At 51.4% G+C, this 16,917-nt stretch overlaps 1 protein-coding gene across 5 annotated transcripts in view; it reads right to left on the bottom strand.

Annotated features, from left to right (window-relative positions):
• The window catches only part of Kcnt1 (potassium sodium-activated channel subfamily T member 1), a 56,612-nt gene that overhangs the window by 31,242 nt on the left and 8,453 nt on the right, over positions 1–16,917 (bottom strand). Inside the window, exons 1-2 of one of the 5 annotated variants that reach the window (XM_035446765.1) lie at positions 11,079–11,233; positions 5,148–5,189 (exon numbers count right to left, since the gene is read on the bottom strand). The exons of 2 other annotated variants lie outside the window; for them this stretch is intronic. In XM_035446765.1, coding sequence (XP_035302656.1) covers positions 5,148–5,189; positions 11,079–11,233 — 197 coding nt within the window. Of the gene's footprint in view, positions 1–5,147; positions 5,190–11,078; positions 11,234–16,917 lie in introns of those variants that run through there. 2 more of the 5 variants (XM_035446766.1, XM_027422914.2) reach the window with 2 other exon arrangements.

Here is a 16,917-nt window from a genome sequence, read left to right as displayed (position 1 = left end):
CTGAGGCTTTGGGTCAGGGGGCTCAGGCCCAAGGCAGGGGCTGGAGCCTAAAGCCAGAGCCAGAGTTCCAAGCCCAGCTGGGTTCTTTCAAACCACAGGAACACAGAGGAACTTGGGAGGGACAAATGCCCCTTCTTTGAATCATCAAGGTCTGTGGTCTGAAGCAGCCATTGGTCCTCCCAAAGCCTCCCCTTGCTACACCTGCAGCCACCGGTGTACCACCTTCTCAGCATCCCCCAGCCCTCCAGACCCCAGGAAGATCAGGCCTACAGCACCCACAGAGCTTTGGGCATTGGGTGCTCAAACCTTAGCAGGATGTTCAGGAGCTGACAGTCATTATGTGTGGTGGCCTCAAGGGTGTGTATTCTGAGGCCTGTGTTCCTTGTAATCACAGGAATAGTCAGAAGGGCCAGCAGGAAGTAGTCATTTATGAGCTGCCCCTCTAGTCATCCTAGGGATCTGGCCTCCATCCCCCCACTCCCATGGCACTGTCCACAGAGGCCAGTCTCTGAGGCGTGGCCACACTTATATTCCCTGAAGTCCCAAGATCACCAAGAGCAAATAGCGAGTGAGCCCCTGACTCCTCCACTTATGCCGCATTGCCACACCCAGGAAGAGCCACGTGCTACTTGGAAGAGCCAAGCCAAGTTATACTTAGCCATGAGTATATAACTCTTGTGGCTAAGGGAAGATGAGCTATTGTTCTCAATCCCCAAGCTTCAGACATAGCCCTGTGCCCTACCCATCCCACTCAGGAGCAGGAGATGAAAACGCCAGTACTGGCATAGGAAGGATGATGGGAGTCTGAGTTTGGAGCCTGGACTCCTGTAGCAGGTGTGGTCAGCTTACAGCATTTCCCTCTGTGAACTGGGGCAATCATGTATCCTTGAATGGTCCATGGCTCACTGTGAGGGACACAGGCTCCCAGGACATGTGACTCCTATCAGTACAACCCCGAAACAGGCTGAAACTCCCCCAAGAAGGAATGAGGTGGGACACAGCACCAGGGACCATAGTACAGTGTAGGGTCACAGCAGCTCAGAGGAGCAGAGGGAAAGTGTGCCTTGCAGGCATGTCTTGCTGCCTGGAAGGATCTTGCAGGCATGGAGAAGGCCACTGCCTCTCTGTAGGCAAAGGAGACAAATACCAGCTAAGATTCCCTGTTTGTAGTCTTTCCCCCGTCACTGTTACTGTCTACTGGGGAGGCTGCACCAAGCCCAGGGTGGGTGGACTCTGAAATTCATTTTCCTCTGATCAGGTGCTAGCTCCGACAAGACAGTTGGAGAGTTTAATGTCAGTTCCTGGCTGGGGACGACTATCCCAACAGCCCATAAGTGTTTTAAATAGTCACTATCAGGCCAATGAGATGGCATACAGAGTGACAGCACTTGCCACCAAGCCCAACGACCTGAGTTAGATCCTCAGGTCCCACACGGCGGAAGGAGAGAACTGACTACTGCAATTATCCACCAAGTGTAGTTGTTTTTTGTTGTTTGTTTTTTACTCTTTGATCTGTTGGGGGACCTACCAAATAAATACAAGGAATCTTATTATTACTTATAAATGCCTTAGCTTGACTTATTTTTTTTTAGTCAGCTTTTCTTAAATTATCCCATCAACTTTTTACCTCTGGGTTTTTACCTTTTCCATTTCTGTATATCTTTTCTTTCTTATTCCACATCTTGCTGTGTGGCTGGCCCCTCACTACCTCCTCTCCTCCTTTTTTTGCTCCTCTCTGCTCTCCCTTTTACGGTCTCTCCTTTTATTTATTCTCTCTGCCTGCCAGCCCCGTCTGTTTCTCTTTCCTGCCTTGCTATTGGCTGTTCAGCTCTTTATCAGAACAATCAGGTGTTTTAGACAGGCAAAATAACACAGCTTTGCAGAGTTAAACAAATGCAACATAAAAGAATTCAACACATCTTTGCATCATTAAGCAAATATTCCACAGCATAACTAATTGTAACCAATATTTAACTAATATTCCACAACAACCAACCTTCCCATGCATGCTATAGTACATGCACGCCCCAACAAGCACACACCAAATAAACAAATAAATAAAGGTAATAAAATATATTTTAAAATCTAATAACCACCTCTGAAGCCTGGTGAGCTCAGATCACAGTGTGCACAGCAGTTTTGCCAAGTGTCCTGTCTGTGGGCTGGGGGAGCAGCCTGGGTCACAGTGGTTCTCTGGTCACAGAGTTCCCTGAGGATCCAAGAGCCTTGTCCTCTCACTTGAACCAAGGCACAATTGGGGCTTGGTGCAGGGCAATGACTGGGTCCACCCTGGACTGCACAACAAGTAGGCAAGTAGGGACCAACCTAGTGCTATTGGCTGGTGTACCCTGGTATATCCCACTATACTTCTGAACTTGACTTTATACAACATCCCTACTGTACCTCAGTACACTTTGCTGTGCACCTTTCTCTTTGAAGGGGTCTGAAACTAGGTGGACAGGCTGTGCAGGGATGGGGGCAGGGGAGTCAACAGGTGGCTTGAGGGACCACCTGTAACCTATAAGCATGCACGAAGCTTGCAGATCACTCTCCTGTACACCCACCTCCTCTACAATAAAGGCATCAATGATGGGAGGGTCTTCCACATGCCCAGCCCCCCCCCACAACAGCCCCCTCAGCAGGTGCCAAGGCAACAAGGCAGCAGTCTCTATCAGACCACAGCCTTTCTGATCCACTGTGGTTCCCCTCTCCTATCTTTGGCTCTACTCCCATGACACCCCTAAATGTAGGGGCATCAGGGATGGTGACAGGAGGCTTCTGCCACCTGCCAGATCAAGGCACTAAATTCCACTGGTGTGCCCCCAGTGGCTGGGCTTGATGTTCACTCCTCTCTGCTATTTTGTGTCAATGTAGACATGGTGAAGTTAAGGTGCTATGTGTTATGAGTTTAATCCCTAAGAGGCAGGAAGAAAGTAGGAACTAAATTCAACTGGTGTGTGTGTGTGTGTGTGTGTGTGTGTGTGTGTGTGTGTGTGTGTGTGTGTGTGACCCTCCCTCTGTCCCTGCACCCTGCTGCTTCATCTCACTAGACATTCTTGTGGGACATTCCTGTTGGAAATCCCCTGCTGCTTCCCCACTGTGTCTGACCACTGCCCCCAGCCCCCAGGTTCCCTGAGCACTCAGTTCTCCACCCCATGCCCATGACCACTTTTCCAGCTCCATTCTCCAGGGTCCTGGGCCCTCTCAAGGCTGCCTCCTGCCCTTCTTGTCATTTTCTCAGGAGCAACTTGAGATCAGAAAACTCAGCCACCTGTGAAGACCAAGAAGCCACCATGGCCACTGAGCTGCTCAGTGAACAACTAGGAACCTGTGATACTCAGCCCCGCCCCTTGCTGGCACCCTCCCCCAGCTCTGGAAAGCTGACCTGACTAATGACATCGTCCCTGAACCAGTGTGACCCTGACTAATGACACCCCATGAGCAGAACACAGCCACCTCCCAGAAGGGCTGCCCATTAGGCTGCCAACACCCATTTGGATGGCCCCAGGTGTTTCGTGGGCAGTGCCCTCTTATGGCTGAAGGTGTTCTCCTGGAGGAGCCACAAGGCCTGCTTGGCTCCTTGAAGTCAGAGCTCTACAATGCCAGGGAAATCAATGAGTCTTCATTTACTTTTGAATTTTTAATAAATTGTGGTCACTCACTTCCTCTAGCACCACACAAAACAGGGATTAAAACTATCCATTTTACTCCAATCTGTGTTTAAGACAGGATGTGTGTCCACCCTAGCGAAAGATGAAGACACAGGGCACAGACACAGGAGCATAGTGAGTTTGGGGATGATCTGCACCTCTCAAAGCTCTTGCTCAAGGTATCCTGGGGCCTTTATGAAGCTCCTGGGAGTCATAGAAACTGTGTTGGTCCAGCAGGCAGAGTCTAAGGACTGAGAGCCAGTGCCCACTGGGAAGCCAGACAGATGCAGGCTCTACCTCTCACCTGCCTTTTAGCTTAGCTTCCTCCCATTCCTGGGAATGGGAATAATGATGGGAGCTGCTTCCCATAGCATCACAGAGTAACTACAAGATCTAAGTGCTTCATCAGTTAAGATGTATCCAACTGTGTCCCTTGGGAATGAGCTCAGAGAGAGGTACAGTGAGAGATAATGGGTATGGGGCCCAGGACTAGAACCTCATGGTGCTGGTGTGGGTATGAAAGTTAGTGCGGCCAGAAAGCCACCTCAGGCCTAGATTGTTCCATGTATCACACTGCAAACTCACAGCCTGGCTACATACACACCAATCATGCCTACAGACACTAGACAGGGCACAGGTCCAACCACCAGTGTGAGCCGGAGCAAAACACATGACCTATCCTGCTGAGGAGCTGGAGGGCATAGCCATGGTACTGGCTTCTTGGGTGAGTGGGTAAGAGGGGCCCAGAACAGGCTGCCAGGGGCAGCTGTTCCTTCCTGTATCTGCAGAGGGACAGCCAAGTGGGAAGAGATCTGATGACTGCCAACCCCAAGCCTTCAAAATCCCCAGGGGAGTTCAGTAGAACTCTATTTGTGGCATCCTCCTGTGGCTGTGGATCCTTCTTGAAGGACCAGGTGGGGCTCACAGCTCTCCTAGCTTCTCCCTGCTGTCTTAGTCAAGCTCCCCAGGAAGGCCCCCCTATAATGCTCCAGGTCTCAGCCCCATCGAGCCTGGGGGTAGGCAGGGGAGTTGGGCTGGCCAGTTATGGGTCCTCATCTCCACTTGGGAAACTGAGAGAAGGGATCCAGAGAGGCCTGGGAAAATGGGCACTAGCTTCTCAAACTAACTCTCCTGGCAAGGGAGCTTTCTTGGGAGTCTAACCTCTGAAACTGTAATCCCCAGTCAATTCTTCTATAAATTACCTTGGTTGTGGTGTCTTATCACAGCGATAGACAAGTAACTAAGACAGGCATCCACCTCTGGGGAGTCCATTTCCTGCCTGCAGATTCTTCCCAAGGGGACCATTAATCATGTATCTCCAGCCCCAGCCCCAGAAGAACCTGCTGGTCCTGGGGAGTGCTAACCAACACTGTCATTTTTCTGCCTGGTTCTTGACCCTTGGTATTGGGCAAGAGTAGCCTTTCCAATGGGGCTGGTCCTCAGGGGTATGCGGATGCATCTGTCCCTGAGACAGTCTCTCCCCTGTGAAGCACTTACTGAGAGAGGGAAGAGTCCAGGCTGAAATCTTCCACATGAACCCTGGAGACAGAGTGGACACATCAACATAGAAGGTGAATGGGGCCCCAGGACATATTAGGACTCCAGGCAGCAACCCAGAGCAATGGGGGTATGCCAGAAGCACACACACCTGTAACCAATGGAGCCTCAGGCATGACAGGTAGTGTCAGGGCAGGCAGCCTTACATGCAAGGCAGGCAGAAGCCAGGCCTACCCCTCGGAACTGGAGAAAGCAACAGAGGCCATAGGTGCTGGCACATGCAGGCTCTGCACTCTGGCCAGAGGGAGTGACAAACCACAACCAGGACAGGCCCTACCTTTGGCCAAGAGACAAAGATCTGCCGCTCTCCCAATTCAATGCTAAGCCTATCTCGGGCCTCTTTGTGACTCTGTGTCCAGCAGTGGCCCTTCCAGCAGCTCTGTAACAGAAGAAGCTGAAGACAACTGAGTAGTCCCTATACAGGGTCACTGCTGGGCACAGGAAACCTTGGATGCCCTGTCTCTTGGTTTCCTGTAGCTGGGCAGGCCAGGACTGGGAGCTGGTGTTTCTTGGGTGACTGAAGTGCACTCCTCTACCTGGCCAGCTCTAGACAACCTGACCTTGAGTTTCCCTAGACTATGCTGCCATGGAAGGGGGGCTCAGAGTCAGGGTGATAGAGGTCAGCAGCTCAGGAGTTCCAGTTTGTGTTGGGTACTGACTTCATGCAGTTCTGGGCCAGCCCCTCCAACCAAGGACTTCAGTGGACCTCTCTCAAAGCAACTGTTCTCCAGGCGAGAAAACAAATATTCAGCAGAGATCACTGAAGACCTCGGGCAGCATCCTGTACAACCTGCGTTGGGACCTCTGTGAGGCCAGTATCCTTCTTCACATTCCAATATGTGGTCCCTCCTGGCCCCTGGGTGTACAAGGGGAAGGATGGACATATGCTTGGCAGAATCAATGTCCCCACTGGTATGGCAATGACCGGACAGCTCTGTACAGTATAGGGGAGCCCAGTTTTAATAGGGTGTGAAGTTTGGGGGTTCCTGGGAGCTTACAGATGCCTTGCCTCTTTGTGTAGCTGAAATTCCCTTCCTAGCCCCAGCTCTGCTGCAAGATCTAAGATGAAGGTCTGAAGAGCCTGGCAGAGTTGTGGCTTGCTACAATGAGAACAGGGTCATGCGGTATCTAGCATGGAGGACCAGGCCTGCTCACAACCCAGATCTGCTCCCTACATCAGACCAGTCCCCATCTGCATGGGCACCAACCATCTAGGCTCCTGAGCCATGTTGTATACACGAGTGGCTGAGGCTGGGACAAGGTGACTCTGCTGTATTCTGAAGAGACTACATCCCCACTGTCTGGGCAGTCCCCACCTCTGCAGTGTTACTTGGTTCAGATCTTCCCCTTAAAGGACAATGGCCTGTGTGTAAGGAGCAGGGCATCATTGGCTGATGCAAACCCTGCCGAGGGCTGGTGCCGGGGAATATGAGGTCAGGCACCCGAGCTACCTGCCAGGAGAGCTGCAGAGGCAGGGAGTGGTAGCAATGAAGGCAGATTCACTTGGAACACCCAAACAAACCCAAGATGGCCTGGCAGGATCAATGCCGGCAACTAGTGACCTAGGTACCACTATGCCTTCCTTATCAGCATGACAGCCCTAAGTAGCTATGGCATAGAATGAATGAGGGCTACAATCTGGATTCATCTCTGTGCCCATAGCCTGTTGCTTCCTTTAGAGCCTGGGGATCCCCACAGGAGCCTCTGGGTAGACACAGGCATACCCGACTTGAACCATAAAGGGTCAAGTTCAGCAAGGCACCTTCCTAGAACTCTTCTGGGCTGATGGGAGGTCAGGGTATTGGGGGGGGGTCCACTTCTCTCTGCACCCTATGAGCACTGAGCCTTAGGGGGCACATTTGTGCATCCAGATAATTAATTTCATGTCAGGGAGGTTCCTATCAGCAAACAAGGGGTCCGCTTATTCTTCACTGGGTTATATACCCCAGATTCATAGGCTATAGCCATGACCCCTGGTATCTCAGAGTATAATTTAACTATATTAGGAAAAATTGCAGAAATTAAGTTAAAATGGGGTCCTATGGGTGGACCCCACACAGACTGGCTAATATACTAGTAGGAAGAGTTCAAGACTCAAGCCACAGAGATGGGCAGAGAGAGAAGACTTCGTGACTACATGGGAGGATGGCCTGAATGAGGGGGAGTAGCCCACTCACATCCAGCTCCCCAAACCATGAGAAGATCAAGTTATATGGCTTCCACCCCCAGTCTGTGACAGCCCCCACAAACTCAACACACTTAAAAAGGAAACCTGTGTCCATTAGAGGGATCAGGAAGGAGTGCACCCTATACCTGAGCCCAGTATTCACATATATTTCAATATCAGCGTACCAGGAAGGGGGAGAGAGCTGAACAAACTGTTAACTGTAGAAGTAATAGGGTATCAATTGAGGCAAGCCCCAGAGGTCTTGGGGTGTGGTGTGTAAAGCTGGGGTGTGTCCAACTGTCAAGAGTAGGGAGTGAGGCACTTGGGAGCCTAGAAAGGGTTAGGGGAGCTGTATGAAGGCCATTCAATGGAGCCACTTGGGGCAGGGGAGGGTCCATGGTCTTAAGGGTTGTAGGGCCCATGAGGTTCTGAACACAGAGAACAAGGACATGCCAGCAAGAAAGATCCATGGGATCATATCCTGAGCCCAAGAATATTAGGGTGCATGAAGCTGGGGATGGGGAGAAATTCTGCTCCCTGCAGCTGGACTGACAGGCTGCGGACTTCTCAGAATATCAAGGCAATGTGCGAGCCTAAGAAGCTGCTTTGTGACGGCCTCAGCTTTTTGGGGGGTATCACTGACATATGATGGTCAGGGAAGGATCCTGGGAATGGAGTGGACCCGAAGTCTGCCTGACTGTTGAGAGACTTGATGTCACAGAGGGTGAAGCTGTGTCCCCAAGGAGGTAGTGAATGTAAAGAAGTAGACGGTGTCCGGAGGTGTCAAGATGGGGTCTTGGAGTGCAGATTCAAGGCAGACATGTGTTGGCTAGGAAGAAGGTTGAAGACACAGGGACTGGAAAGTCCTGGGGAAAGGTCACAAAGCCATGAGGTAGGGGTCTTAGTTCTCAGAACACTTGGCTTTGGGGCAGCTGTGATGGGTGTGCAAGTATTGGACAGGCTCAGCTCAGAAGTAGACAGTTGATCCTAGACCAGCCAAATCAAAAGCAGGAGGGATGTCACTGGGGAGGGGGATTCCTGGAGCCCTTGTCCCGGACTCTACTCCTGGGCTGTGCTCTGATGGGAGGTCCCTTCTCCTGCTGTCTTCCCTCAGTGGACTGAGAGCTTCTCTATGTTATAGTCTCAAAGGGGTGGCCCCAGTGAAGACTGTGTGTGGGTATGGGCGGGGAGTGGACATGGCAATGCAAGTGGCTATTCTCTGGAGCCCCAGGGATGAAAAGCAGGCCCCGACCAAGCCAAGCCTCTGCACCATCCATCAGGCCTGCCCCAACTCCATCCCAGCACCTTTGGCTCTCCCCACCTCTACACCTTACATTAAGACCCCAGGGGTGTCAAAGGATAGACAATTCTTGGCCCAGAAACTCCCCATGGAAGCATCTGTAGAAATCTCAAACCCTTTCCTCTTCCTGGGATATGGAGACCCCATGTGCCCTGGGCTCACCTCCTAAGTCATTTGTAGCCTTCTACCCACAACACAGTCACCACAGCACTCTGGGATACCTGCTCTCTTGGTCCTGCTACCGACTATAAAATACACTAGTGACCCGTCACTTAGAGCCTCCAGAGATTCCCAACATATGCCACTAGGGACAATTTCTAGGACTGTCTTTGTCTTCTGACCCCTCCAGTTGTTCTCCAATCCTAGCCCCATGGGCACAGCTCAGGTATGGCTTCTGACCTGCCTGTGCAGAGGCTCTGCCCTACTCCCCAGCCTTCCAGCTACTTCTCCTTGAACATGCACCCCCTTTTATCCCCAAGGAAGCAGATGGGGCTGAGGGGGGTCCACAGGGAGGACAGGTGGGAGGGCCTCAAGTCCAGTGAATCTAGGGGTGTAGAAGGGACCCAGCACCTAACCCATTGAGAGGTTCACTAATGATTCAGCTTTTCCTGGGTTCCAAAACTTTGGAATAGAGACCCCTCTCCCCAGATCACATTTACTAACCATTTTAAACCTCAACAGGAGACCGAGAAAGAAGGGTCAGGTTGGGTAAGTGAGACGGATGGACACCAGGCCCACTGTCTCTATGAGAAAGTGTAGTGCTTCAGGGACTATATGGGCAGGGTCACACCGCCATTGTGGACATGCATGGGGCCATAAAGATACTTCTCTCCTCTCTCTGCCTCTCTACCTTCCCAGTGGTGGAGAGGCACCAGGCTCTAACTTCCTGGACAGCAGCCCAGATATAGGACACAGGGCAAGGACAAGTCTTGGCCCATGATCTTGCCTGGAAACTTCAGTAAACCCGATTCCTAATGTCAGATCTGCCTTGGCTCCCAACTGCTCATCACAGCAGGTGTTCAGATGCCAGCCAGAGGCCCAGGTGCTGCCTGGGCCCAGCTGGGTGGACAATTCCTGTCTCTCTGCTCTGCAGAAAGAGGCTGGCAAGGACCCTGCAAATCAGGGAGAGGGGCCATCCTTGTTAAAGGGCCAACAGCTCAGCTTATGGTCTACAGGGTCAAGGGCAGCCACACGCAGAAGTGCAAATGGGGAAGGGCTTCCTGGAAGAGGTGGCTACAGGAGCATTGCACTCTGGGCTGCAAAGCTGGGCAGAATTGCCATCCCTGCAGCTCACCTCTCATGGGGCCAGATAGGCTGGGAAGGGAGCTTCCAGGATTACTGGCCCACAGTGTCCACTAAGAGTAGGAAAAGGCCAAGATGGGTCCCTAGAGCCTTGAGAAGCACTAACTATCTTCTTGCCCTGAGCTGCCTGTCAGCTGTGGGAGGCCCCTCAAGAGCCACTTCTGGCAAATGGGAACAGGGTGGCATCAGCCTTCCCATGTGAGAAACAGGAAACTGGTATAAATGGGGGAGGCAAGGGAGGAAGGGGGGTTGCTTTGATCACCTTAGTTGAGCCATCTGTTGGGTCCAGCCACTGCCAACCCATCAGGCTTGACCCAGCACTGGCACCCCACCCAGGGTTTTCACCATCCCCCTGTCCAGAAGGCCCTGCCAACTCTTGTTCATCTTCAAAGCCAGTGCCCAGGAAGTTGCCTGAACTGGTCCCATCCAGCCCTGCCCCAACCGCTACCAGAACAGGCTTCAAGCCCACGATGTGCCCACACCAGGCCAGGTCTGGTTCATTTCAACTCCCCACCCCCCCGCAGCAGCCAGCAGAGTTCTTGGCACAGGCAGGTGACAGCTAGAGATTGGCAGCTGCAGAGACCTCAGTGTCCTCATCCATGAAATGGGGTGCCACATCCTACCTGGAGCTTGCAGGAGGATGAAAAGGGTGGGCTCCCTTCTGCAAAAGCCTCCTGCATCCAGGCTGCCCAACCATGCTGGGATCAGCATGCTCATGCCTTTACTGCGCCCCCCCCCCCCGCAGCCAGTTTCCTATGTAGCCTGCCTGGGCCTCCGCTGCTCACCTCTGAAGTGCCTACCTCTCCATAGTGTTCCTCGCTGAACCCACCCGAGTGGGGCTTCCTGGAGCAGTGTGGGCCAGGACCACATGGCCCAGAGCCCAGGCCATACTTGCAGGGCCCTAGGTTTAGCCCCTAAGCAAGGGGCCAGGGTCTAAGTCTCCCCAGGCCAGGCTGCAGTCAAGGGGTGGTGGGGCGCCAGGGCGCCCTCTTCCCAGGCTATAGGCAACGCCAGGCGTGGGGGAGCAGAGCCCGTGCTAGATAAAATGCAAGCGATGCGAAGCCCCTCCCGCGGGGTCCTGGTCCCCCGCAAGCGTCCCTACCTCTGGCCCACGTCGCTGCCTACGGAGCCCCCACCGCGGGCAGGCAGCAGAGGGCTGAGCCCATGCGGCTCTTCAGGGGCTGCAGCGCCGGCTGGGGTGTCCCCCGGACCCGCCTTGCCCTCGGACGGCGAGCGAGGCAGTTTGGCCCGCGCCATCCTGCGGGAGCGCTTGGCGCGGGTGGCTGTGGCGGGGGCGGCGCCGGGCGCAACCACCGCACTCCTCACCCTCAACGCGCAGCACAGTGGAATGATCCGGAGTAGGGAAGGGCGTCGTCTTGGCTCCTGGTGCTCCAAGGTCGGCCCCAGGCTCTTGTCCCAACCTGGATGCCTCAAGGAGGACACGGTTCCAGTGTACAGCTGTCCTACCCCCACTCCTTCCAGAAGTAATAGTAATGGTGATAATGGTCACGGCGCTGAAGGGAGAGGATGCAGGAAGGGTAGTGTAGGTGACAGCTCATGTGGCCCTTGGCAGCTCACCCCCAGAGGAAGTCTGGTGGAGAGAGGAGATAGCCATCTCTGCTGGGCATGTGTCCACATCATAAGGTACTGCGCGTCTCCTGGGAACCACCATCTATTGCTCAGGATGGCAGGAAGACTCACCCATCTTCCAACCCCTACCAAGTGAAGTGAGCCCAGGCCTCTGGTCAGATGGGAAATGGTAAGTGTGTACCTATCTTCCCTCCTTCAGACATTCAGGGTTCTCATCCTCCAATCCTATCCCAGAGCTGTCAAGGTTCAGCCCACAAAGGGCAGTTACTGAGGGCTGAATGCTAGTGCAATGACTCCCCATCTTGTGTGTGGCAGTTCCAGATACAGGGTATTTGTCTGAGCCAGGGGACTTGCACAGTATTGCCTCACAACCCTAGCAGAAGCTGGGGAGGTGGCTCAGAGTGATTCAAGTCCTTGACATGCAAGCAGGAGAACTTGTGTTCAATTCCCAGCACAAATATTTAAAATAAAAGTCATACACTGTGATAACACACACTTAAAATCAGAGAGCTGGGGAAACAGAGACAGGCAAATTCCTGGAGGTTTCTGGCCAGCTAGCCTCACCAAATTGGTGCAGCCCAGACTCCACTAAGAGACCTTGTCTCAAATACAAAAACAAACAAGCAAAAAAACCAAAACCAACCAACCAAACAAACAAAAACAAATAGAAAGTGCCTGAGGAAGACACCAAGGTTGACACCCAGCCTCCACAGATACATGCATTCGTGTGCACACATACACCCGTGCACAACACACATAGGCCTACACTCACATGAGCGGGATGGAGTGCCTTCCCCCACTACTGAAGCAATAAGGAGCAGAGCAGGGAGAACTGACTGGTTCAGAGATACCTCCATAGCCACTTGATAGGGTTTTCCTAGCCCAGCCTAGCCCTTTCACAGCTGAGGCTGCAGGTGACTCAGCCAGGTGACAGGTGGGTCACAGTGGATGGGTGTCTATGCTGGGAAGTCATCTGGCTATCTGACATTTGGCTGGGTACAGGAGTCTCTCTGGTGCACACTAGTCCTGAACAGCTGCTACAGATCCAGGTCTCCTTGTCCACCACAAACTTTTATGTCACAGACCTCACAAAATGGGGTTTTGCTATTCTCCTTCTTGAATCCCTTCACCATGGGATAGACCATTCATCCACAGCCTTGCTGGGCCTCCATGTACCCTGGCAAAACAAGACAACAACTCAGGGGATGGAGTCCTTTTGGGGGGCATGGCTGCACTGTCTGCCTCTGGTAGAGAGAAACCATGAGGGCCAGTGGACTGGACTGCTGAGGGAAACCAAGGCACAGTTTATGATCTGCTTCATCAGGGTATCCATAACCTGAGCCACCACTGTCCTTGAGAAATGACTGCTAAGGAACCACCCCTAGGAAGATGGGCTCACCTTAAGCCATGCAAAAGAGACAGGTGGAATAATTAACTCTTTAATGAGATACTGTACTTTTTCTTCCCAGAATCCTGTTCTCAACTAGCACAGAGGCTTGGGACAGAAGCCTTGTGGGGCCATAAGTTGCCCTGCTATTCTAAATTATCCAGAAAAGTATAATTTTCCCTTTATTTCTTTCTCTCCTCTAAGCAAGCCTTCCTTATCCCTTTGGGCTTTCCCCCCAATATTTTGGGCTTCCTTGCTCTTTCACTAAAGAGCTCCTTGCTCTGTCCTCACCACATGGTTGCTTGTCAACCATGTGTCTGAACCCCATGCTCCCTTAAATGGCATGACTTTCCCCCCTCTCTCCTTTGCTTTCTTCCCCTGACAACAGCTGGGTATTTTTACAGCTTGCATGCCCCGCAGTTTTCCCTTTAAATGTGAATAAAATTGTCTTTGTGTTAAAAAAAAAAGATTGCCTTGCTGGCTCTTCCAATTATCTGCTCCAGCTCCAAGTCCTCATAAAACCAGCCCTTAGCATCTGAGCAAATATTCATGTGATCATCCCCTGACTGCACTTCATGACAGCTCATGCTGGCCCTAGAGGGATGATGTATTTGTACCAGCCAAGTACCCCTGCAGGTGGAAGCCCCTGTGCCCCTCTCAGGAACCCAAGAAGGGACCATGAAACTCCACAGGGGCATGCTGTGGGAAGTGCTGTGTGGGAACCAAACTAAGAGGCAACAGGGCACAGCATAACCTGGGATAAGCTGCAGTGCAGAGAAAGTGCTGGAAGGACTTCCAGGCACTTATGGTCACCCAGGAGCAGGGGTAGAGGGCTGCAAGAGTGTCGGGGATAAGGGCCCCATGTTCAGAGAGAACACATTTGCATTGCTGAGCAATGGCAGGAAATCACATGTGGACTGCTCAGACACCATATCTGCAGAGCACAGGAGGACAAAGGCCTAGCTGCTTGCCCCAGCGTGTGTGTGGCACCTCTGTAGTGGATGCTCTGTGCTTATGTTCTCAGAAGACAGTGGGTCTTCTTCATGTGTCCATCAAAGTCCCTGATTAGAGTCTGATAACAGACAAGAGGGTGAGTCTAACGTTTCACCTGGCATGACTTAGGACTGATGTATATGAAGAACCTTTTGGTGATAGCAGGGAAACTGAGGCAGATAGCAAGGACCTGCTCTACTTGTTGCTAAATCCATGGACCAGAGCAGGTATATTTTAAGCACAATTATCACCTCTGGTTCCAGAGTCCAGTGCTGTTTCTTGTGTGGGAAGAGTAGCAGACCCACATTCCTTGGTATCTGGACACAGGGGAGAGTGTTCAGTTGTCAGGGAACCTGGTCTGAAGTGAGGAAAGAAGAGAAGATGGGTGCCACGTGCCAGGTTTGGACAGTCTGGAGCTCTGAGGCTCTGTGGGATGAATGTCATAGAAACCAAGGAATAAATAACCCCCTTTCCAGGAACATCAGGATTCAGATGACATTTCAAGATACCCCAGGCAAGCATATTCCATAAGATCTAAAAAGAATGGCAGGTCCACATAGCCCTTCCTACCTCTGTGTTCCAGAGAAGCAGTTCTCACCCTGTGAGAACATAACAGACAAGAGGTGAGAGCGTCCCAGTGTCTATGCACAACAAGGAACAAGCCATGGATCAGTTCATGAGAAAGGGCACCACTCAGCCTCAGCAGGAGGAAGTCTGCCACATGCTACCACAGAGATAGATGTTGTGTTGAGAAACAAGCGACTCAGAAAAGGACAGGTCCTGTGGTACTCCATTCATATGAAGTCCCCAGAGTCCTTGGCTCCATTAAGACAGGCAGTAGAAGGTGGATGTCAGAAACTGGGGCTAAAGAGTCAGTGTTAACAGGGATGGACAATGCCAGCAGCTGCACAGCAGTGTGACTATGCGTACTGTACCAAGTGTGAGAGAAAGGACTCCAAAGACAGAGAGCCGGGCTGTCAGCAAAACCTAATCCCAGGCCAGAAAAAAAGTGGCCATTAGGGGTAGAAGCACTGCTTAGCTTACTGAGAAGAAGGTTCAATAAAAGGAACTCTGAGAGACCAGATAAGTATGCTTATCTCCACATACTGAGGTAGAGACAGAGTTTAAAGCCCAGGCTCCCTGAGGGCCCAGGCATCATCCCAAGATTAGAGAGTGAATCACATTGAATCCAAAGAGATGGCTGGAAATGGAGTTACTGCCTAGGCAGATGGTTCTGATCACACGGCAAAGGCAGACACTAATCTAGGCATCCAGGAGTGGAGAACACTGTCCCAATAGGTCTTTGGACCCCTGGATAGAGTCCCCAATAGGCCTCAAGTGTTTAAAATATACTTAGTATTCAGAAACACGCAATAGAGGGAGGGAAGAGCTATGCACTGAATTCCATGAAAATAAGCAACAGGACCCAGTATGCTCAGATACTCATCCTCATCAACTCCTGAACTTGAAGGACAAACAAAGGACATCTGTGGACACAAGATAGGGAAGGGTACCAACAAGGTTAGAGGGAGGCCAACTGGAAGGGTTCAAGAGTCAGGACACTTGAGTATCAGAGGGGACAATCACTGATATAGGTTGCATAGGCTTCCTCTGGATTCTAGACTAGAAACCCATTGGCTGGAAACATGTATGAATCTCACAGCTCTGGGTTCAGGAGTCCCACAGCCTCCACATCAGTCAGCAAGGCAACTCTTGCCTTTTCCAGTTTCTAGTGACCATGTGTGTTTCTCACTGTGGGGGCCTCTGATTCCCTTCATTTCCATTATAACATTAACTTCTGACTCTGCTCTGGTCCTCTTGTCTCTCCATTAGGAGACCCTAGATGGTATCAGGCCACCCAGAGAATCCTAAAAGCCATCTCACAAGGCTCTTAATCCCACTAGCGAAGTGTCTTCTGTAGTATATGGTCACAGGACCTCAGGATCAGCACAGTGATATTAACACAAGGTGTCACACATGGCAAGTAAACATAACTCCAGGGTTAGTACATGATTCTCAGAGAGGATACGGGAGCTATCTCTGTCATTGAGTGGGATCACATTGAACTTCCTTACTTGAGAACTAGTGTCTTAGTAAGGGCTTTTATTGCTGTAACAAAACACTGAGACAAAAACAGAAGTTAGGGAAGAAAGGGTTTATGTGACTTATCATATCACTGTTGATCACTGAAGGAAGTCAGGTCAGGAACTCAAACAGGGCAGGAACCTGGAGGCAGGAGCTGATGCAGAGGCCATGGAGGGTGCTGCTTACTGACTTGCTCCTCATGGCTTTCTCAGCCTGTTTTCTTATAGAATCCAGGATCATCAGCCCAGGGATGGCATCACCCACAATGGACTGGGCCCTCCCGAATTGATCACTAATTGAGCAAATGCCTTATATCTGGATCTCAAGGAGGCATTTCCTCAACTGAGGCTCCTTCCTCTCTAATGACTCTAGTGGTCAATTTGACACACAAAACTAGCCAGTACAGCTAGCAATTGAAAAGTGTGTGTGGGGGTGTCTTTGGAAGGAATTATATTTTTGGGTGCACAACTAGCCCTCCCTAATGATCAAGGCTGATTTAGATTGAGGCTGAGGTTGGTAAATCAAGAAATAAGAAGGCATAGGGCAGTGGTGGTGCATGCCTTTAATCCCAGCCCTTGGGAGACAGAGACAAGTGGGTCTCTCGGAGTTCAATGCCAGCCTGGTTTACAAAGTGAGTTCCAGGACAGCCAGAGATACACAGAGAAACCCTGTCTCAAAAGAAAGAAAGAAAGAAAGAAAGAAAGAAAGAAAGAAAGAAAGAAAGAAAGAAAGGAAGAAAGAAAGAGTGAAAAGAAAAAGAAAAGAAGGAAGAAGGCATATAGCCCCGATCCTGAGGGAATGTCAGGATGGGTGGGGACAGATATTTACAGGGGGCCCAAAGTCCTTAGGTGCATGGAAGAGGCGCTGTCTCTTATGGTGAACTTGT

This window comes from Cricetulus griseus, chromosome 6, assembly GCF_003668045.3.
Source record: "Cricetulus griseus strain 17A/GY chromosome 6, alternate assembly CriGri-PICRH-1.0, whole genome shotgun sequence".
Classification (NCBI taxonomy): domain Eukaryota; kingdom Metazoa; phylum Chordata; class Mammalia; order Rodentia; family Cricetidae; genus Cricetulus; species Cricetulus griseus.
The sequence above is the reverse complement of the archived record's forward strand: the minus strand, read 5'-3'. Positions and strand labels throughout refer to the sequence as shown.